The sequence below is a fragment of the Tauraco erythrolophus genome, chromosome Z (genome assembly GCF_009769465.1).
Source record: "Tauraco erythrolophus isolate bTauEry1 chromosome Z, bTauEry1.pri, whole genome shotgun sequence".
NCBI lineage: Eukaryota > Metazoa > Chordata > Aves > Musophagiformes > Musophagidae > Tauraco > Tauraco erythrolophus.
The window spans coordinates 36,875,110-36,898,830 of NC_141496.1; the positions used below are offsets into that span (position 1 = coordinate 36,875,110).

The window sequence follows — 23,721 nt, forward strand, 5'->3', positions numbered from 1 at the left end:
TATTACTTCAAAACAGTAACAGTGTAAGTCAGATCGGAATCTAGAGAACTTGCAGGTCAGGAAGCAACTAGTCAGATTCAGCCCATCCACTGCTGAAGAAGACCATTTTTGGGGAGGTTTCTCCATCCAAGTCCCATTTTCAATGCTAGGATCACTTGATTGATTGATTGATCTGACCATATTTTCTCCGCATGACGGGCCAGATTGCCATCACTGCCCTGACATAGTAAATGTTGGTTACTATTCAAAAAATAGAAGTGCCTAGGTGTAGGTTTCCAACACTGAGCTGCTGTTACATGAGCGACAAACAGCAAACACAACAGGATCCTTCCTGTCTACACTCTGAGGTACACACACATAAATTCCCATAACATCCCTGGACCAGGACCCACTAGGTGATTTCCTGGCTCGACCTTGGATTTGTCTCCTTGCTGAGGACCCACTTGTCAATCTCTGGGCTGTGCCTGACCATGGTGACCATCATCTGGCCTAAATCTGATGTGTTTTCCTGGCTTGACCTTCCCCATCCCCATGACCTTCACTGAAGACCTGGACTCCAGGTTTCCCCCAGTTACCTGCCCCAGACTGCTCTCTCACCTTGCTGGGGGCAGTGGGACATGCCCCTGCCCAACTGGCCATGTTATCAGGCTGGACTCCTGGCTCTACGCCACAACACAGCCCCCAAGTCACCAGCCATCCGCCCTGTTTCACTCTTTACGGCATGTGAAACCATCTCTTGAGTCATTCCTACAACAGCAGTGTGGAAATGCAACAAAAACGGCTATCCAGAACTTCCAAAACTCATAGTGTGCCCTGGTGAGGGCATTTAGAAGTAATGATAAATGTTACAACAGCTCCTTGTACATGATTGCTTAGCCATAACAAGGAGCTCCAGCTACCAGAGAGAGCGCTTGACCAGGAGTAAGTAAGCAGATTTCTCCCACTGGGAAAGTCACTCACCTTTTTTTCCCCCTCACCTTAACTTATTCTGTAAAATGGCTATCTGTGGGCACGAAGCTCCATTTTATCACAGAAGATAGGCCCTGGTAATGTTTATGATGCTCATGTAAGAAACACAGTCTCAAACTGTGTAACTGTGTTTTCTGTGATGAAACAGCTGTAAAAAAAAGTGTCCATACGACAAATCTCATGTGAAATTACTCATCATTAGGGAAATTCCTTCTTTAAAAAATCCTTAATTATTCTTTAGCAAGAACTACAAATTAATTAGGACAACTAACAGAAGCTTTAAAACATTTCTTGGACTTTTTTTAAACACATAGTACAACAAAATAGCAGAAAGAAGATTTTTGACTGAGTTTAAAGTAACACGGCAGTTTCAATGTTATTATGAACTAAATACACCGCAAATAAAATAATTATTAAGAGATGCAATGTGGTTGAATTTGGTAGCTTTGTACCAAGAATTCTGCAGAAAGTGAATGTTTTGAAAGGCACTTGAGATACTGAATTGCAACTGTGAATCTGTATTGCTGCTACTATTAAAAACACGCTTCTCTAAAAAACTTTCTTTTCCATCACGAAGTCTCAGAAAAGGTGCATTCACATTGCCTGCGGAACGTTACTCAATTTGCTTCCTACATTTGTAGTCAGTGTTCACCCCTTCTTCAATTTGTTCAGGATTATCTACTGATTTAATTAGCATCACGACTTAGATTTAAAGAACAGTACTAAAGTAGGATTTGCCACTATAAATTCCATAGCACTTCTCATCAGAGGAAACACCTTCTCTCCAGGTTTAATCCACAAATCATTTGATTTCAGAGGCCATTTCAATTTTTATTACTCATAGCAGGAGATATATGGTGTTACTATTTTGAAAATTAATAAAAACTACCAGTAGGTGTCCAGTAGCACTCTTTTCAACATTATACTACTATTTTCAAATAATTTTTTCCCCATAAAAACAAAGTCTGATTAAACTCTTGAAGAAAGAGCCAATGGTTTACATTGAAAGAGATAATTTCTATAGCATCACACATATTGCTTTATAGAAAAATTACTTCAGTAAGACAGAGAGATACGGTTTTGAAACAGACACTAGCCACAGGAAATCACCAAGTTAGGAGAAAATTCCAGCTCCATTAAACAGTATATTAGTGTTTCCGTGCATGCCAGTGCAGACAGCAACCCAGAACATATAAACATTACCTGAGCTCTGAATTAAGGGCCGTAGACTGTATGCAGTGCTTTAAATAACCTATGATTTCCTAACTTTTTGACGTGAAGTAATCTCTTAAACACAAAAATGTTTAGAAACTACCAATGAAGTAGTCAAACCTATGTTTTGCGTTTGCTCTTTAAAAAAAAACTATTTTCTAAATTTACTCAAAACAGAATTTCAGCCTGTGGAAATTTGTATTGCATCATAGAGATCACTAGAACTACGAAAGTCCCCTCGTTACATTGCTTTAGTTTTGCTTTATTATATATAGTAAATAAGATTTAGGTCATAATATATGTACATGAATCTGTCCTGGCATTCTAAATTATATGAGTTATGACTCAAAAAAAATTTAGGTGTAAGGACTATTTAAACAACCACCTGTTCATAGGCTATCACTTTCACAAATTAAAATAAATTTATCAGTATATTATTGTTCACAGATCCCAAAGTACATGAGTTCTCATTCTCACCACCACTTGTGTAAGAGTGCAAACGCAACCCGCGTGCCCTGGACGTCCTGGCCCTCCACTTGTGCCAATTGCAAATTACAATAGCCGCTTATCTGCACCTCACTGAGGGGATGAAAACTGCCAGTAGCAGAATATGTTGTGCAGAAGGAAAAAAAACCAATCAGATTTTTAAAAAACTGGTGTGTATTTGTGCTTACCAGGTAAAATGAACAGCCCTAGTATGCATATATGCTTTCACAAAGCATACACCCAATTTCCATTCATCAAGAAGGATACGGCCTTTTATTTCTCATACAGATTTCACTACAGACATCTGACTTTATTTATGTTTGGTCTTAATTCAGGCCTATTCAGATATAGTCAGGCTTCAACCTGAAGCTGCTCCCAAAAAAAAGAAAATATGAAGATGCTTCAGCAGGTACAAGATTGCCTTTCTTCTTTATTACTCATCTGTCTTCTTTGGAAGCATATTCTTCATGCTATAGATCGGCCTCCATTTTGCAGACATAATTCCGAGTTATTTTTAATATCTATGGCCCATGGACAGAGGCCACAGAGTGAAGAAAAAAATGCTATTTTTAATGGATTGGAAAGTTTATTTTATAGTTATGGACGCAATTAAAGCTCATTTAAAATGTAAACTGCCTTAACAACACCACTGAGTTGTAAATAATACCTCCTTGTTAGAACTAATTGTTTTATTTATTTTATGCATGCTCTTACTAATTGCAATAAATAGAATGCTTATGAATGTATTTCTATGTCTATAGTTTCATTAAAGTTCTCACATGCTCTATTTTTCTACTGACTTATGCTACAATTTATAGAACAGCACAAGCACATCCACAGCACAGTACATCTTTGTTTCCATGCTAATTCACTACTGCTGAGAGGTGCCGGCTGCCAGCCTCGGAAACTGAAATCTTCTGTTCATCCGGAAAATAAAAACTATGCAGAAAGCAATGCCACAAGCTTACACACATAACCCTGCCAGTATCCTTCAACCCTGATTTGAAGAGTCATCTCCAGTACTGAAAGGATGATCTTTGCAGTCATTTCATTCTTGGCTTCTGCTAATGGTACGTTGCCAAATTTCACACATAGCCTTGAGGGACATTATCCCAGTCTAGAGAAAAGTTCAGATTTTATCTCCTCCTTGTTTACTTCTTTCTCCAGGCCAGACCACCTGTTCCTTACTTCAGTCTCTGACCTTGCCAAGTGTGGGAAAGCTGCTTACTGCTGGCACACGTTTTACCAGACACTTCATGATCAGCAGAACCTGCTACTCCCACCACACATAAAAGCAGAACAGTGGTTACGTTTGTTCAGCTGCCAGTACAAAACTCGTTGTAGCCATCATTTTCAAGGCACAGCCTAGGGTTACTACTCTGAAAAAGTGGCAGAAATCTGTAGTTACACACACTTGCAGAGCTATCAGAACTAAGAGAGTTAATTATGCTGTCCACTTTCTCTGTCTACTTGTTTCCCACCCTTCCACATGGACTTTTTGCCACCTTACACAACTTCTACAGAACTTCGATCACCATTTCTAATCTTATTTTCCCACTTTGTGCCAGAGACTCTTAAAAAATTCCTTGAGATGAAACAGTTTCATTCACAGGAAAGAAAGAACATTAGCCTTCATTTGTTTTTGTCTTGAACAGGACTGTCTTTTCAATGCAGCAAGTAGCCAAGGTAGAAAGAAATGACTCATGAAGTAACTGCATCCACTGCCCAGCTTTTACAGAAGCAGGCCAATCCTGCAACAGAAAAACATCCTTTCTGTGTGATAAAATGATGTTCAAAAAACAAGCTTTCTGAAACAGGATCAGCAACAGCTTGAGGAGCTGGTTACTGGTTTGCTAGTATGTAATCACCATGGGTATCCGGTCTTGAAGCTCCCAAGAGCTAGTCTGCACTTCCTATACAGGACAAGAATACTTTGCATAAGGTAAGGACTGTGTAAGTAGTACATGTTCAATGTGGACATTGCAGCTGGCAGACCTCTTATTATTATGTCTACAGACAAAATTGGAAAAATGTACCTTAGACTAACAGGAGGTAGTAGAAGCAGTATTTCTATATTAGAAAAGTAGAAGGTAGTAGAAGAGGTAGTAGAAGAGGTAGTAGTACCTCTACTACTAGAGGTAGCAGAAGCAATATTTCTATACTATACATACAACTGAGTTGTTGGAAGCAGGACAGAAGACGCAGCTAGATTATAGAAACATAGAATCATAGAATGGTTAGGGTTGGAAGGGACCTTAAAGATCATCTAGTTCCAACCCCTCTGCCATGGTCAGGGAAACCCTCCACTACACCATGTTGTTCAAGGCCTCATCCAACCTGGCCTTGAACACTTCCAGGGATGGGGCAGACACAACTTCTCTGGGCAACCTGGTCCAGTGCCTCACCACCCTCTGAGTGAAAAATTTCTTTCTTATATCTAATCTAAATCTCCCTTCTTTCAGTTTAAATCCATTGCCCCTTGTCCTATCACTACACACCCTTGTAAGAAGTCCCTCTCCAGCTTTCCTGTAGGCCCCCTTTAAGTACTGGAAGGCTGCAATAAGATCACCCCGGAGCCTTCTCTTCTCCAGGCTGAACAGTCCCAACTCTCTCAGCCTGTCTTCATAGCAGAGGTGCTCCAGCCCTCTGATCATCTTCGTGGCCCTCCTCTGGAGTCGTTCCAGTAGCACCACGTCCTTAATTAACAGATTCTCCTGTTAGTAAATCAGAGGGAATACACTCTGGGAGATAACTAATTTAAGTATTCTGAGTAGTGTTCACATGCAGATAATAGCATCTCCTGAGATTTATTACAGCTTTAATTATCCTATAATCCCGATCTCGTGCACAAGGAAGACTACAATACAATACTTCAGAAACATCATCACTCTCTTTGTAGCTGAAGCGTGTGGTAACGGTCAGGAAGCTGGAAGCCAGGAGTGGTGATGGAAGTTGTTACGGAAGTATTCAATTATCAAGAGCAAGCAATACTGAATGCGCAGATCAAGCAAATAAAAAGCTGACTAATTCTGCAAAATATTCCAGCTATAAACTTTCTTCTGACAGAAAAACAGTCATGTATTGCTCTCTACTGTTCATTATAGTTTTCCCCATTATCTCACTAAATATTACTTTTCTGAAAACATGTTGTAACCAAGAGCTGTAACTAAAGAGCAAAGCTGAAAGAACTTTCTAAATAGCACACATTATTTTCATCAAAATACAAACAAAACTAAGTCATTAGAAAATAAATACAACACAGTTTCTTACATTGATCTCCAGTCAAAGAAGAATCCATACACAGTTTGACTCAAGGGCCTAATATTCCTTCAGGCACTTATTGACACAATACAGGCAATACCTCCTAATTAATACCGTGTTAATTTGTTATGTATAAATTGAGTATTACATCTGATACATATGAGTAGAGATTAGGGTACAATACCTGTCCAAAGTTAATAACACAGTTTCATTCATTTCAGGTATATCATCAGCTTTAATAGTAATGTTGATTGTAGTGTCACTTTGTCCAGATAAGAAAACAACAGAGCCATTAAAAGGACTTATATCATCATGCGTTACTGCCTTTTGATTGAGACCAGAGGGTTTCAAACTCCAAAACACAGTAGCTTGACCATCAGTCCCATCTCGATGCAATGGAATGGAAACCTATGAAACACGAGTCTGTTGTGACTTGTAAAACTAGATGCAAAAACAATCACCCCCTTGCAAATTACTATTTGAATATGAGCCTCAAAATGCTCAGCATGTTTTTTTTACTCATATCTATGTATAAGATATGAAAAAAATATGGTATATCAATAAAAATATATACTGATTCTTATCCTTCTAACCATGTATCAGTTATACACTTGGACAGTGAAGATGACAAATTATTAAAATCACAAATCCCTGAGCAACCATAAACACAAAAAGCCTTGTATGACTGATTTAATCAGTGAGCACCTCATCAAGACACAACTTAGGTTTTAAATGTAACTACCATAGTTTTAGTCCGGTTGTTATAGTACAGTGCCAACCTGTACTCTACTTAGAGAAATCAGCAGTTTTATTCTGAGAATGAGAAACAGGTTATCTGAGTCAGGATTTGTGGGTAGATTTCAGTGAAGACAATTACGGAAAAAGGGAAAATGTATATATATAAAAAAAAAAAAACAACCACATTTTAAAAAAGGTTTCTCCAGCTAGGACTAAAGCACTCAGATGGCAATGCTTTTGAAAATGCTTCTTTGGGTTCTCAGAAACCTAAAAAGTATAATTGTTGGAAAACACGCTCAGCAAGATAAATTATATGTTCACATGTAAGTAAACTCTAAAACATTTCCATGAAATTTAGGAGCAATATCAGTTCTACTTTACCTTACTATCTTTGCACTTGGTGAGAGAGATTAAAACTGTCTGCAGCAGCTTCTCTTCTGCATGAGCATCAAGACCCAATTATTTTACATGATTACGGAGAAAGCAAAGATCACCCTCACTTTTCCGATGATGACTAACACATTATTTCAGACTTTACTTTTACAAGCACTTTTTTGTCTTTTTTTTTTTTTTAAGCAGAGGAATATTTGGGATCAGGCAGAACTTAGAGGAAGGACTTTCTTCACATTAACTTTCAAATGTTACACTGAATATAGCAAGATTTGCTTTCTCCAAATAAATTTTCCATACAAAAGGACAATATATGAAAGATTTACTTACCACTGTAGCAGGGGAATCTTCTGGCTCAGAGAGAATAATTGGAAGGTTGCTAGTAAAGCCTATTTCTCCATTTGCAATATCTGGAGTAATCCTCAGAGAAATATTTCGAATCTCACCTAATCTAGGACTCACAGGTGGGACTAGAGGAATTCTATTCACCAGCTCAACTTTTTCCAGCTGTAGGAAAAAGTAAGAAAGAACTGAGAAATATGAAGCCTTAGTACCAAGTCAGAATAAATCTGAGATTTCAGAGTAAGTTTCATATGCAGGAAGCAAAACATCTCCAGAACAAATTTCTCTTACTGGCAACATTGCTGCTACAAAAATGTATTAAGTAGATTTGTCAAAGAAATGAATTGAGTATCGTTGAGCTTTGTCAGCAGAATGGCATACCTCTCAGACAAATCATGTTTGTGTATACAACTAAATGTATGTAGAGGGAGAATGAACCTTCTAGATCGGCTGAATCATTACTAGAGCTATTAATAACAGTATTGATTTGATAAGAGACCCACGATATTGTCCTAACTTCATTTTTAGTGCTATGCATGGATAAAAATCTGCTGAAATCGCTGGAACCATAACAATTTACAGCCTCTGATGAAGCCAAAGAACGATCCAGTCTTCTTTCCTCTCTCTTACAACTTCAAAGACTTCTCTACTTATAATAACTAATACATTAGAATTGCATTCAGAATTGAAAATCAGTACAGTATTTCAAAATCGTAGTCTCCTCTTGTGTTACCATATTTTTGATGGTTTATTTATACTAAGAAGAAATAGAAAAATATCTATCCTTTCTTTGAATGGGACATATCACTCACTAGACTCAGCAGAAGTACTGACATAGTACGGAAAACAGGACTTGCTTTTTAAAATATTTCTTTCAAATATAATTTATACCATGTGATTCTGTCTACATGAATCATTATAATAAATGTTTCCACAACTGATTTGCATATACCACTGCAAACATTTCACTGGCGCATGTACCACCAATTACAACCACTTTTTAACACCCACAAGGATGTTTATTGCTTGGAGTTATCAGATGTTATTATATAGTAAGGTTTTACTGGAGAAGAGGAAAATGGCCTTATTTAAATCCATACAGTGATTTTGAATCACTGTTTCAACTGATGAGTTTTAAAGACCTTTAATTCTTAAAACCAATCTATATAAAATACTTGGGCTGAATCATACTTTGCCCTACCATTGCTTGAGTTAACACACATAAATATCCATGCACATTTTATTTGATGATAGATAGAGCTGTTTTACAAATACTATGTTCAGTAATTGATTCCCAGCCACACCAGCTAGTTACTGCGAGTCTGAGGAACAGATGGCGGGACTATTGTTTTCTAAGGTTTCTTTTAGATTAGGCCCTGATCCTGCAATTACTAGCGTACAAGTGGGCCACTGTGAGGTTGTTAGCTCAGTAAAGTTTCTGAAATGCTACACAGCTGAAACAATTCACTTTGTTAAGTGCTTCTGATCCTGGAAAGAAACTTTGAGATTAAAGTAATAATTGATGAAGAATTAGGAATTATTTTTTTTTTTAGTTCAGTGTTTCTTTTTAAATCAAACCAGCCTATGAGGAAAAAAGAATGTGTTGTGAATTGAATAATAATGACGAGTAGTTTATTAAATTAGTTAATCTTCCTGTCTATACCAAACACTGCACCTCAGACTACAGAAGGTTATTTAATTGAAGATGTCACTGAAGAATGTTAATCTCACTTTTCCAGTTCCTCTGTCCATTCTCTAGCTGTGTTTAAGCTTCATTTCCTCCTTCGCTCCTCCTCCCCTGATTCCTGAGTTGATCCTTTATTGTGCCTAGTACAAACTCTGTAATCTTCTCATTCTAAACATGTTCGCTGAGATTATCGTTTATTCACAAAGTAGAAGGATTGTCATAGTGATAAATAGGGGTATTTTTCTTCCTTCTCTAAATGAATTATTGTGCTGGAAAGCCCCTCTGATTTTATTTATTCAAACAAAAAGATTTTTATGGTTCATGGAGAAAGTACAGATCATCCACCCCCCACCTCTCTGGAATCCACAGTTTGAAAAGCCAGGCAAAGTGCCTGCGTTCTGAAATACTTATCATATGTGTGGTTTGTCCATAGTCCATGCTGCAATGTGACTTATAACATATCATTTCAAATTAGAATTGGGAAAAAAAAAAAAAAGGAATTCCATTTAAAACTGGAATTAGATATTTCAATTCTTTCCATTCTAATTCCATTTAAAATTGGAATTAGATATTCCAATTCTTCTGCAGATCTTTCAGATTTCCCGTAGATGTAAAACATACTAAGCTATTTTAATATTCCAGAACGCAACTCCCTATCTAACTGTGAATGCAAAAAAAAATTGCATACTAGCAAAACAATAATATAATTCTGGCAAAAACTTTTTTTGCCTTTTTTTTTAACAGAATGTGGGGAGAAGAAGGTGGAGGGAAGAAATCTCTTCAAGGTCCCAGAAGTAATTAAAACACTTTCAGTAGACTGTAACTTAAAGACAAAACCTGGTAAATTTTAAATCTTTGGATTTAACATCAACACCTTTATTTGAATACTCTACAGACATCTGAGTTAAAACAAAAAGATTAAAAGGAACTAAGAAATGCCTCTGTGATTTGTGCTTTGGATGCACCAAGCCATCCTTCTGCCTGTGTATCAAGATTGCTACTTGGGCTCATCATCCCTGATGACCAGAGTGGCAATTGTTAATCAGAGGAAGGAGAGATTATGGGATAGTCTTAACTGCAGATGAAAAAATGAGTATAACAAATACTGATTACAATGCTCAGGATCTTGCACAGCAGTATATCTGAGCAATTACTTGCTAAAATGTAAGCAAATTTGGTTTTCTCCAGTGAAAATGAAAGCCTACATTGGAAAATTGAATTCCTTCTTTAAATATTTTTTCTGAAAACTTAGTTTTCTCTCAAAAAACATAGTTTTAGTGCATTTTTCCAGCCAATTTTAAGTAGCAATGCCCAAAGTCTCCTTCTTACAAATTCAGATAGAAAAAAAAGAGGAAAAAACCCCGAAGGGCATGCGCATACAGGGAAAACTGGAAAAAGTACTTTTCAAGTTCTCTGGCAAAGTTTATACATTAATGAAATATAATACATTTGACTATTTTTAATTTATATTTACTTATTTGTAATTTCTAAAATTTGTCATGCTTCTGTAATTTAATTTTAAGAACCTTAATTTGGTTAAATTGAAAGCAAAGTGGTAGACAGAGAAACATACCTCAAAAGGTTAACTAAATTCTGCAACATTGATCTCATTTTGTTAAATTCCATGATTAATACCTAAATCCTGTTACAACAGTGTATTTTTTAAAAATGGTGTAATTAGTACATAATGTTTAGGAATAAAGCTCTTTATGGCATATTTATGGAACTTCTCTCTAAATAACAAAGCCTTATTAGCTACAGAGCTAATCACTTTTTTTTTTTAAACAGGTAGGATCATTTTAATTAAATTAAAAGGGAAGGAACCACTGCCAAATTATTTCCTTTATATTACACGGGCTGAAAAACCACCCCAAACACAACTGATATACCTGTATGAGGAAATGAGCACCATTTTGAAGAAACGCATCATTTCTTATTGGTATATTTAAAGTATCTTGTGTTTTTCCTTCTGGAAACATAAGAATGTTTCTTCTAGATGTATTTAGAATGCCATCTTTCGCTCTCTCAGGATCCAGAGCTCCAGCTGGAATATACAGTGCAGTATAAACCAACTGCACATCTCCAACTGTTCCTCTCTCCCTTGCAAAACTCAAGGATAAAAAGCGTCCCGTTGGTTTACTTTCAATCTTCTGATTCTCCAAAGGATAAAATTTTATTATGCCATAAACATCATCACTGTCCTGAATGTAAAACAGAAGCTGCAAAACAGAAAACACACTTACTCTAGGCTACAGTCACTATATACCATAGTTTTCATGCTTTCACAAAAGCATGTCCTGACTGTCACCATACATTTTTCTCCTTAGTGAATTGGCACTCACAAAAGAAATCAGCTTGACAGCCTCAAAGTATTCTTTGTACACAAGCAGCACAACACTGACAGTGGCAACTTTCCCACTATGCATCATTCATGTGCCAGAATGAGCTTTGAATAACTGACTTTTTTGGTTCAGCAGCCAAAATGAATAATTTAAAAATGTTTCAGATTGTGAAAAATTTCATTTTATTCACCAAATTCATTCCCACAATTTTTGAGAAAGGCAAAGTAGGTACTTGAGTCACAAAACTGTCAGCAATGCTAGTCATCCTTTATTTAACAGTTCAGAGGTTACAGTCTTAATCACCAACCCCTCCTCTTGAAGCTGCTACTCCGTGTAAAACATTCCAATAATCATTAAGACAGCAAAGGAGCAAGTGAAAATAACTTTCCTGCCTTCTCTGAGCAAGCAGTCACTCAAGACAGCATTTATGCAATGTTATCTATGCTGGGAACAACCTCAGCTGAATGCTATTGCATTAAAAAGCTCTGGCTTTCTATACTATACTAAGCCAAATATTTTGGATATGGCTCTATATACTAAGATTATATTACAGATTAATTTGTTTGATTTATATTGAAGCCCAAACCCTTTAGCCAGTTTAGCCAATCAATCAATGTTATCAAAACTGGTAAAGTCCCTAATTATTGCCTATTATTACCTTCTCCAAAAGAATTCTAAAAGCAAACTTACCTCAGATGGTTCACTGACTTCTGCACCTCCCTGTATCGTATGAGCTAAGAGTTTCAGAAGATAGGGCTCTGCCTCTTCTGGCATATCGTCATTAATAATGTTCAGAGGAACTGTTACCAGCATCTGTCCTTGATCAAAACATATCTCCCCGGTCTCTGGAATGAGGTCTGCAGTCACAGGTGAGGAATCACTGCTATTTCGGATTATAACCCAGGTAACAGAAACATTTCCATGCGTTCCACCATTTCTTACAATAGTGATTCCTTCAAACCTACAGTTTTGAATGAAAATAAAACCCCACAATATAAAATTATAATTAATATTAGCTTGCTTAGTTAGCAACTTCTTGAAAGGTTTACACTGACTTAAGTCGAATAAACGTTAACTGATGGAACTGACAGTTGAATCAGGGCTTAAAGCTGGCGAAATCAAAGCACGTATGTAAGACTTTTCTTAGTGTGCTTATTCATAAGCTCTCTGCAATGTCTCTAAAGATATCTGTTAGAACTTGTTTTGTTTACAGTGAGAAAGATACTGAGAAGTGGAGACTTGGCATGTTTTACGTTTTTCTCAAGAAATACATGTGAAATCTCAGGAAACTTTTTCTCTATTAACTTCCTACACCATTTTATAAACTATACATTTAAATAATGATTCTGAATTAACTATTTGCCTCTGTTCTGAAATACTAAGTTATTGGTATTTATCATAAGGGAAATGTCACGTTTCCTGCATCTGACAAGCACATGACTACAACAAAAAGTCCGGGAATCACAACTTACAAAAATTTAGAAACCAAGGTTTATCTCTTTGCTGTGTATACGAAAGAAAGATGAACACTGCAGTGCTGGGCTCTACATACAAGAGAATATTATTTCAAAGTTGTTCATAGTATGATAGTTTGATGCGCTACCTGTTTCTCTGGGGATGAAAAACCCTAGCTTCCAGTGGACATTTTTAATGAGACTGTCAATATTGTGTATTAGTCCTGTGTGTAAAATTTGTACAGAGCTTTGATTTTAATCTCTCTGTAAAATTACAAATATTTCACTTATTTTTAAGTTTAAGGTGAGTGTTTCACAGGAGACACTTTTATTTTTTTTAACCAAAGACTGATTTTGTGTATAGTAAATAGAAATATTTACTAGGGAAGGAAGGCAGAAATCTATTTCCCACTTGTATGAACTGGTGTGTTACCGCATCACAACTTCATTTACTTAAAACCATAGAATTGTTTATGTTGGAAAAAACTTTCAAGATCACCGAGTCCAACCATTAACATACATTGATCCTGCCTTTAGATTAAGGGGTTTTTCAGTATTCCGATAATGTGATTAAATATTTACAGCAGTTCATAAATAACAAAACATTTCCTGTATAATTAGACATTCTCATTTCTTGAAATCTTTGTAGATACAGTTGATAATAATAACAACATACGAAGTGATTTCTACATTTTATTTTCAGTAGTGGTTTTATAATGACTTTAAATGAAATCCTAAGGATACTTAACAATGCCAAACAAATCTCTTAAACTGACTAGATACTAGACTTGAAGAACTGTAGTACCTTGAAATTTGGTCTTCATCAATGGTAACAGTCTGAGCAAACAGGATGCTGTTGATTGATAGCACGCCATAGGGTTTATCATTTGGTTGGATGGTGACATGAACAACAGATGGAGTAACCAAAACAGCATCTCCCTGCAAAGTGTCCTTAAGAAGCATAATCTGAAAGGTCTCAGCAATTTCTGGTATGGCATCATCAAGGATCTTAAATTTCATATACGTTTCATGAACTAGAGGTGGGAAAACAATAGTTGTATTTGGCTGTAGATCTAGGAAGTCTACATTAAGCTGTGCATGTGCTGTTGAATTCCCAGTTATGATGGCGTAACAGACAGAGACTTCATGCTCATCAGGTCCAATTAATTTTCCACTGACATCCTTACCACGAACCACTTGAATTGTTACCACATCAACTTCCTCAGGTACCAAATAAGCACTCTGAACAAAACGCACAGGACTGTCATTTTTCTTAATGTTAATCTGAACAGAATTTTTTGTGTTGTTGATTTCAGCCCCTCCCTCCACGCTCCTCAGATGAACAACAAACAACTCATCATTTTCAGGTATCTGGAAAAATAATATTAGTAATTGAGTGTAAGTCATATTTCAAATACATGCAGAACATGATTACTGAGAAACATGTTTTATATATTTTGCAGAAAAGGGAAATAATACAAACTTGACAGCTCATTTCATATTAAAACAAACAGGAGAAGTTGTCTTACTTTTAACTTTGTCTGACAATCCCTTCTCAAAATTGAATGTTTCCATTTTCTAAAACATACTCCTGTGCTTTGGCAATATGAAAAAGGGTGGAAAGTCAAACAAAAGCAAAAAAACACAAAACAACCACGTAAGAATGAGAAAAAGATGGATCTTTCCAATTTGAGAATATGAGGAGATCCAAACTCTGCTTCTGGGGGCCACTTCTACTTGGAAACAAATGTTCCTCTTAGTTATTCAGATTTACATCTTGATTTTCTGATGTTGATACTGATTTATCTCTACGTATGCTTGAGAGAATACAGGAACAACTTACGGAAACAACCTACCTTGGCCCATCCATTCCTATACAATTGGAAAAGAAACACTTCCTACTTTCAGACACATTCACATCCTCAGAGAAAATTTCTGTCACATATCTGAGAAAGTGTTTTCAGGTGCTTAGCAATTAATTAGGCTTCGGCATTTCCACAAAATGCCTGTTTAAAACCACGTTTTAGTTTTAGCTATTTCTTCTCCAATATCTGATGCAGCAGACAACGAAGAAAGACTTATAAACTGCAAATAACAGAACTTAAGGATGAGTTTTTTCCTTTATATTACTACATTTTATTCCCAAAATATTGATTTATTAAACCCATTTAACTGAAAAATACTATTATTTTATTAATACATATAAGTAAATCTTCAAAAATTATTTACACTCTCTGAATTTCATCCTTGCTGTGGACTCCTGGAAACTTGTATAATTTGCTTCTGAGAGGAATTCCAAGACAAAATTACGTATTTTTTGCTAATAGTAATACTCTGTTATAAAGTCGACAAATCCTTTTCATGCACTTTTGTTTACCGAGCTAAAAACGTTCTGAAAACCCTGCTGTCCAATATTTCTTCTCTTTCACGCTCATTTGTTAATTGGCCACCCTCAGATCCTTTCTAGAGCTAAGAGAGTGGGTATGCAACTGCCTTTACAGCCGATGCCAATTCTGTCCTTTGTTTGGCTTGTGGCACTTAAACTTGCATAATGATGTTGACTGATGCAGGGTTTTTTTGTTACGCGAAATCTCAAAGCTTTCAGTCACCTCTCTCTTACACTGAGATACAACACAGTTATTTTACCTTATTAGCAGAGATCCTAACTTACGTTTCATTTGGTTCACTAATTAATATACCATCTTGCATCATAAAAATATACATATGAGAGACAGTCAAAACGTATCCACAATTGTAGTTGTAGAATGACATCTTAGTATGTCATATAAACGAGACATTCTGGAGTTCCTAAAGGCTTCATGATTAGCCAATTAAAAAAACAGTCAAACTTCAAAGACAATAATATAAAGGACTTCCAGTGCTGCCTCTCCTCTTTCATTTTCTCTTAACAAAGTTTCCATTATTCCTCACTGAAAAAGGAAACGTTTACAATAAAATTACTATAAATGTAGTGCTGCGGAGATCAGATCTGCAGTCCCCTAATTTCTGTAGAAAAAGGGCTACCCAGTCCAGGAAAATACTTGTTTCATTGTTTTTCCTAACTTCAGATCCTAAAAGCTCAAACTAAGTTCCAAGAGTAACACTGGATTCTTGTGAATTCCATCATCATTATCATCAATAAAGGTTTTTTATGCAAAATTAACCTTTCATGCATGCCTGTGGAAGACTTTCACTGAGTGGATCAGCTGCATCTGTACAGATTAAACTTTGAGAAACAGAACTTTGAGAGCATTTCTCAGAGGAAAAAATAAAATAAAATCCTCCCAAAAAGCCTAACAATTTCTTTCTGTGTATAAGTCACAGAAATATTACATCTAATCTGAAGGAGGAGATATTTCTACACACCAGTCTGGCACAGTCTTTTGATATTAAAAATATCAGTATAGATGTGGAAAACTACTTTTTTATAACTCACAAAAATATGCAAAAAACTGCTTTAAAATGGCTCACTTCTGAGACAGGTACTTTTTTGCTATTATTTTTTTCTTCTGAATTTCCTTATAGGATGTTTTGTATCATATTTACTTATTTTGATGCCTCTATTTTCCATCTCATCCCTAACATAATTTTTTTTTAAAAAAAACAACAACAGAACAAGAAAAATGAAAATCGCAAATTGAAAAGTAGAAGGGTATATTTTGTTTACTCTGAGATAGAAATAAAGGCTCACAACATATCTAAAAATTGAAAAATTTTAATTATCACCTCACAACCTTCACAAATTTCCTGTTTCTTTTAGGAATCTTATCCGTTTCTAGTATTTTTAAAAATGTATATTTATTTATTTAAATATTTAAATATATTTATTATATTTAAATATTTAAATATTTATATTTATATAAATATTTAAATTTTTATAAATTTAAAAATTTATACGTCTGTATAAAAACATCTAATTTTTTTCAATCTATCTTTTTCCCGTGAATATATAATGTTCAGAACATATTCTTTCTTTAGTGGCAAGCACAACATATCTGCTTTTCACATGACTGAGAACCAATCAAGTTAAGAAAGAATAAACTGGAGTCTTATGCAGTGTTAGCTGAAGGCAGAGGAGATGCACAGCCATCACTGGGGATGTAATAAAAAATGCATTATATAAGAAATGTTATAATTAGATTCCTTTTGACTAAACAATTACTAAAAATGAAAAGGGTAGCTGAGTTCGTTATGCAAACATAGCCTGAATTTTCAAGGCAGACAATTAGGGAAAAGCAGAGCACATTTAAAAAGAAATACCGAAAAGTTAAATATAGAAAGGACAGTCTAATAGATAAACCTGTATCTAGTTCAAGAGCATCATCCTTGGCCATCCAACAAAGACCATCTGAAAAAAAAGTATAATGCTTTCCTGGTTATGTATACATTTACTGCACTAGTACCTAACAGGTCTAGTCAGAGAGGCCAGGATATGTTCAGAAACTGAAAATATTCACTGACGAGAATTACAGAGGCAGTGTTAGAAGGAGTAAAAATGAGAGCTCATAGACCCAAAATTTAACATTGCTTAATATTCAGTACATGCATTTTTAACCTTATTTAAACCAAGCATTTCTGTATCTTACTACTTTAAGTCTCTCCAGAATAGCAGCTAACCTTCTACCTAACCAAACCAAAAATGAAGTCAGCTTGTTCTTACCTGATCATCAAGCACTGTCAAATTATAAATCAGCACTGATCTCCCAGGGGTAAATGTAATATTTCCCCTAGCCGGATTGAAGTCTTCCTCAGCTGGGTTTGGTCCATCTTCTATCTGCAAAGAATTGATTTTTACGATAAGAAATTTATAAAACAAGAATACAATTCTCATACAAATACAATAATCACTATATGGTGTGTGACAGGCATAACAAACGACTCTCTATTCAGTGAAAATCAGCGCTTTTTTGGCAGATAGAGTAAGGCAGAGTAGCCACTCTGGAGAAATTACGTATTGCCAGAAAAAGAGGAAGAAAACTACTTCCATATAGCCCTATGAGGACTCTTCGGCATTTACTGGTGCATAAATGACTCTTTGACATAACAGAAAGGATATTCATTCTAATATAATTTAAATCATTACTATTTCATAATAAGTTCTAAGACAAAATAATTGCAGTCAGTGGTTTTGCGTTCTTTCTATCTTGACTTGTGATATTAAGGAAATTCCAGATAATACTGAAATCTAAAAGACTAGAAAGACCCTGAGGGGCAATATGTTGGGCTTTTTTTTAGAAAATCTTGCAACATTTTTTTCAACATATGTATGTAAACTACACTGTGAAATGGACCTGATTAATTATACAGATGGTAAAATTTATTGGACCTTAAAACAAACAGATCTGCAATAAATTACACAGAGAATCTCATTCTGCATGTTAACCATACACGCTGTATTTAGTGTGCAATAAAATCCAGTACAAACCTTCTAAGATTTTGACAGGTCTAGAATAAACCCTTGATGATGTATAAGACCAGACAATTGATAAAGAAATAGCCATATAAAAGAATTTATATGTAATTTTAAAATATGATAAGGAAAAAAAAACACAACAAAAACCAATAAAGACAATAACTATATCACATTCAAATCAAGTACATAAATAACAGCCTAAATGTTCAACACGAGTAATTATTTTGAAGGGTTTAAGTCGCTGGGAATTCTATCTGCAGTCTTACAGATACAGAATTTCACTAAATACTAAGCTTTCATACTTACATGTTTGAAGTTGGCACAAGCATCGACTCATATGTTTATTTGTAAAATATAGATAAACTTTTAAGAAATGTTAAATAAGACATTTCTTACTCACTTAATACACATCGTTTTCTAGTCATACCAACTAATACTGCCTCAAATATCTTCCTAAATGACAGAGAATACTCAGTTTTCTCTAATATCTCTTAATTTTTCCTCGAATTAAACAGTCAGATAATTTCAATTTAACAGGTAGTATCCTTCCGTTTTATGAAACAGATTTAACAAATGTAGACAGGTATTTTGACCCTCTTTCACTTTTATAAACACTCTGATAAGTTATGATTATGGTCTCACAGTTTCATCCAACGGACTAAGGTATGAAGCCTTTTTGATGAACTCACCTCAAAAGTTACGATGACCGTCCCGTAGGTCCCCCTCTCCCTAATTAGGGTGAGAGGCACAAATTCATTTCTGCCCCTGGGCTCATTCACTGTGATTAAGGCAGACTAATGAGGAAGAAAAGGGACAGGCAATCAGGCACAGATCAAATATCACAGCAGAAGGAAGAAACTGTTACCATAGAAATACCAAACTCCCACAGACAAGTTAATCCAATCTGCAAACCACTCCATTGATGGCGTACATTTCCTAGCAACCAATTAGTTCAGCTAATAAAAAGCTTTAAAGATTTCAGATAAAAAAATTATCATAAGTTATGGAAGTAGAGTGGGTTTTTTTTTTTGTAAATTAACATAGTCAATATACACAAAGCACTGGCATATTAGCACTGGTATTTATTGGAGCTCCTAACCCCATTAAAAACAGGTTTTCTCCATTAAAAAGTCATTAATTAGATAACTAGCCATAAATGGACTCTGTCTATCAAACTGTTGTAGGTGACAGATTTTAAAGAATTACACCAAATCAGGAGCAGCATGGCTTAGTACTGTAGTGCTAAAAATTTCTCATGTTCTTGTGCTTTTTCAGGGAAGTCCTCAACAAAAATTATATTGCCATAATGCTGGCAGTAAGTCATAGCTTTTCTTTCTACTAACACCACCTCTGTATTATTGCAAATATCCTCCACACTACTAGAGTCACACCAGTGTCTCATCACAGGAGGTGTTATACAATACATATATCATGATAGTGTTCTTTCAGCTTGGGAGCTAAGTATAAAATTGCTCACTAAAGATGGGAAAATGTATATATTCTCAAGATTTTCAAATTGCACCTTTAGCTTTCCTATGGTATTACTCCTCACTTCTTCCTTACTATATTAACATCTTGACTTACAGATGCGGGACAGTGAGACTGAATAACTCTAAAAGTTTTATATTTAAGGGGAGCAACACAGATATTCATCCAAGTGTGCGGGCCTCACGCTATGTCTCAACACCTAAAAGCATACAGAAGTATAAATGCTGTATATCTGTATGAATTACATACATATGTATGAATCACCTCTAGTGACGTTTTCGAAGATGTAATTCAGAATCAGTTTTCAAGGGATTCAGTTGAACAACTAACTAGTATCTTTGAAAATGTCACCTTTTCGCTTTCTAAAATTTTCACATATACCATATAAACAGCCATACCATGTTAAAAGAAATTATTCCAAAGGCATTGTCATTTGATAAGATTGTTACAGTGACAGATTTGGGTGAGCCAAGCTTTATCCTTGGAGATGGTTTCTAAAATTAACAAAACAAAATACAGTATTAAATATGGTGATGGGCAAAAAATATACATTTTGATTTTATTGTCTTTTAAGAGTAAATATTAGCCTATAACAAATTCTATGTCTTTTTATTATATATTAGAATGAAAATTATTTAAAGCAATCGAATGCACCAAAATAATTCTTTATTATTGAGGAAACACTCTCTATATAGTCAACAACAAAGTGCTTGAAATAAACTTTGTAAATGATTAATCATAGTTTGGCAATTATTAATGACACCATAGCAATAGGGAACTAGCTATAAAGCATGTAGTACTGCCAGGAACTCCAAAGTTTTTCTTTTTTTCCTAACATTTGTATAAAACTGGAACTTTGACACTTCTATACTGAGTTATCAGCTAAAGAAAACAAACGTCTATAGGGCTATAAAAATGAGCTACATTCACAATTGAAAGGAAGAGAAAATACCCATTTTTATTTTCACTGCAAACGTTCCCTGAGATGTGTAATAATTGGCAAAAAACCATAAAATTTATCTTTACTGTACTGATATCAAACTTAGTCATGAACTGTTACCTAAAAAAAGTTAATGTGAAGCCCTCTCTTGTAGCATGGCTCCTGTGAGACAGAACAATATGAAAAGACTGATTGATAAGTATTTAAAAAAATGTTTGTTTGTTTTTAGGTAAGTTTCATTTAGCCTCTGCTTCTGGAGGACTGGAAGTCATCCTCTTTCTTTTACTACTTCCATTCTGTCTTCCAGGTAGGTTCTATGCAGGAAGACAGGAAAGGCTGAGAGCCTCTTCACAATCTAACTCTTCTGGGCTCTGGTACACCTTCAAATGTCTACAGCTGAATACAGTGTCTACTGAAGTTTCAGACTATGTCTATACCGCACAGCAACATCACATAGAGACATCCACAGGGATGGCAAAACCGTCTAAAGAGTAGTAAGCACCATCCTGGCTAGTCTCCGAATTTTAGTTCTTATCAATTAGGATTCAGACTCACAAGCAGTACGACTACACTGAAACCTGTGGAATACCATTTACTTATATCAGATTACTCCCTGTTTTCTGGGGAACAGATAAATTGAGCAAGTTACTGATTAATTGAACTACTTACTGGTAGTGTCAAGTAAAACGTGAATGTCTCATCAGCCTCTGGAAGGTCATCATCACAGACAGATATATACACTGTTCGGTTTGTTTCTGTATCGGGTATAAATGCAGCTGCATATGTGTCAAAAAAGTCTCCTGTGTTTTCTCCATCAATCTGCAATAAATACACAATTGAATGCCACCTCCTTCTTCCCCCACCATCTTCTCTAATACTATCCTAGACTCATTTAACAGACTTCATACATTCTTATTTGCCCATAATTATTCCCACAATTTCCCCTGCTGTCACACTGTTAATTTCTGAACAGAAGATGTAGATATTAACCCCTCATATCCATGCTGAGTAATCGGGGGCTGGGGGGGGGAAGCAAAAACGACACTTTGTTCAGAACCACTTATGACTTCCTTCATTGTAACTGGGTGTCTTTTGCACATGTACCATATGACAAGTTTCTTATTGGAAAAACTATTCTAGCATCTTTATAATACCCTGCCTGAATTAAATTTACTCTAAAATGTAACTGCCCTCTCTTGTCTTCTTGTCTCACTTTAGGGACTAGAAGGAGCCTAGGTGTTTAACCTAGATTAACATTTTGACTGCCAAAGTTGGACAAGACGAATTCTTCTGTAATGAATAGTCTTGCTTTCATTTCAGTCAACAAAAGAAAATCCCACTGATTCTACTGAGTATGGTGGTTAGAGGAGAGACTACAAAGCCAGTGGTGTCAAGACAGCAAATTGTCCATGTTAAGTTTCAGCTGGAAGCTATGACTAAATGGAAAGAAGCAACTGAACCAGCATAGCTGCCACACCTGAAATTACCATCCTTAAAAGCACTACAGGTTTGAATGAACCATTGTGAAAAAAGTTATTCTTCATTTGAGACCAGTGAAATCAGAAGTTCAGTGAAGAGGAAACAAAGTATGGAAGATATTTTTGTGGCTCTCACCTATCATCGGACATATTGGCAACTACTTTTTACGTATCTGAGCCAACTTACCAAAACAGGTTATAAACATCTTCCTAAAAAAGCTGCTCAAAATATTCATGTTAGAAACAAATTTTGGAATTTCAGGTCCTTAATAAGAAATTAAGTTACTTTGTTTGCTACACCAGCAAAGAGCACTGATTTCAAAGTACAACCACATTTTCTCAAGGTTTTCTCCTCAAATGTTAATAAAGTGTGAAATCCCTACAGATCAATTTCTATTCCTTGTAATTTCCAAGACATATATTTTTCATATTTAGCTACAGCAGAATAAAATATTGTGTAGGAACATAGATAATTTCTTTTGTCTACAGACTGTAGAAATTCATAAGCCATACATCTTCTCTGGTACACTGCTATGTTCTCATGTGGTACTCATACCACACAGAATCCTACTCCATATATATACGGTATAGCTCACTCTAAGGGGTTTAAACTTATAAAGGGAACACAGTCGAGATCATGGTTAATAACAGCTAAGAAATAAAATAATTTAAAAATATTAACTCTGCTCTCCAAATGAACAATGTAAATTTTAAAATTCATACGGAAATTTGTCTCAAACAGTGGAGTAGCTATTAAATTGGAGTTTCTACAGTAATCTAGAAAGGGAAAAACGTTATATATCCATATTTTCAGTATGAGCTCACAGTCATAGTCAACATCAAACAAGTATATCAGTTTGGACCTCCACCTGAGCAGTAGGTGCCGGGTCTTGGAGATGTTTATACCATTATTTTCAAACTATTGATGCAGCCAGCAGGAACTTGCTCAGTTATAGAAACTGGGTGTTGCTTCTTCGAAGTGAAGCATTGTCCCAGTGAAATACCACCTTCCTTTTCACTGGCTTGAAAAAAAAAGGCAACATTCAAAACTTCAGAAAAACGTTAATATTTACTGAGAATATAACTGCCACAGTTTCTTACCGACACAATTGCTGTGATGTTAGCAGGCTTCCCTGTCCTCTCAATTACAAGACGTATAACAGTTGTACTTGTTTCATTAACTACAAATTCTGTTTGTCCACTGAACTTCACTTCTGTTTCTCCAGATGTGAAATGAATGGGTAATGTTAAAAGCAAATAGACTAATAAGGAAGCAGAGGGCATCCCTATAGAAAAAGAAAAGAATAATTAAAAATAAACAGTGAATCTAAAACACATACAACACTCCCAGATGACCTTAACAATCCAGTCAACCCTTCTCACCCCTTCAAATACTGTGATTATCTTGTGAGCTTCAGAAATGAGACGAAAACATGCACAGGTCTCAGCTACAATCAAGTCAGATAACGCAATTATCGTCTACATCTATTTCTATTGTCATAATTTTCATTCTGTGCTTTT

The 23,721-nt window shown here is 35.5% G+C and overlaps 1 protein-coding gene across 1 annotated transcript in view; it reads right to left on the reverse strand.

The window, feature by feature from the left end:
- Positions 1 to 23,484, reverse strand: part of ADGRV1 (adhesion G protein-coupled receptor V1) — a 306,160-nt gene extending 282,676 nt beyond the window's left edge. The window contains exons 1-10 of the mRNA XM_086628926.1: positions 23,302 to 23,484; positions 21,392 to 21,541; positions 20,181 to 20,276; positions 18,984 to 19,088; positions 17,542 to 17,655; positions 13,687 to 14,252; positions 12,118 to 12,388; positions 10,975 to 11,304; positions 7,387 to 7,563; positions 6,113 to 6,336 (exon numbers count right to left, since the gene is read on the reverse strand). Coding sequence (XP_086485052.1) covers positions 6,113 to 6,336; positions 7,387 to 7,563; positions 10,975 to 11,304; positions 12,118 to 12,388; positions 13,687 to 14,252; positions 17,542 to 17,655; positions 18,984 to 19,088; positions 20,181 to 20,276; positions 21,392 to 21,541; positions 23,302 to 23,484 — 2,216 coding nt within the window. The remainder of the gene's footprint in view (positions 1 to 6,112; positions 6,337 to 7,386; positions 7,564 to 10,974; positions 11,305 to 12,117; positions 12,389 to 13,686; positions 14,253 to 17,541; positions 17,656 to 18,983; positions 19,089 to 20,180; positions 20,277 to 21,391; positions 21,542 to 23,301) is intronic.
- Between the last annotated feature and the right edge of the window lie 237 nt (positions 23,485 to 23,721).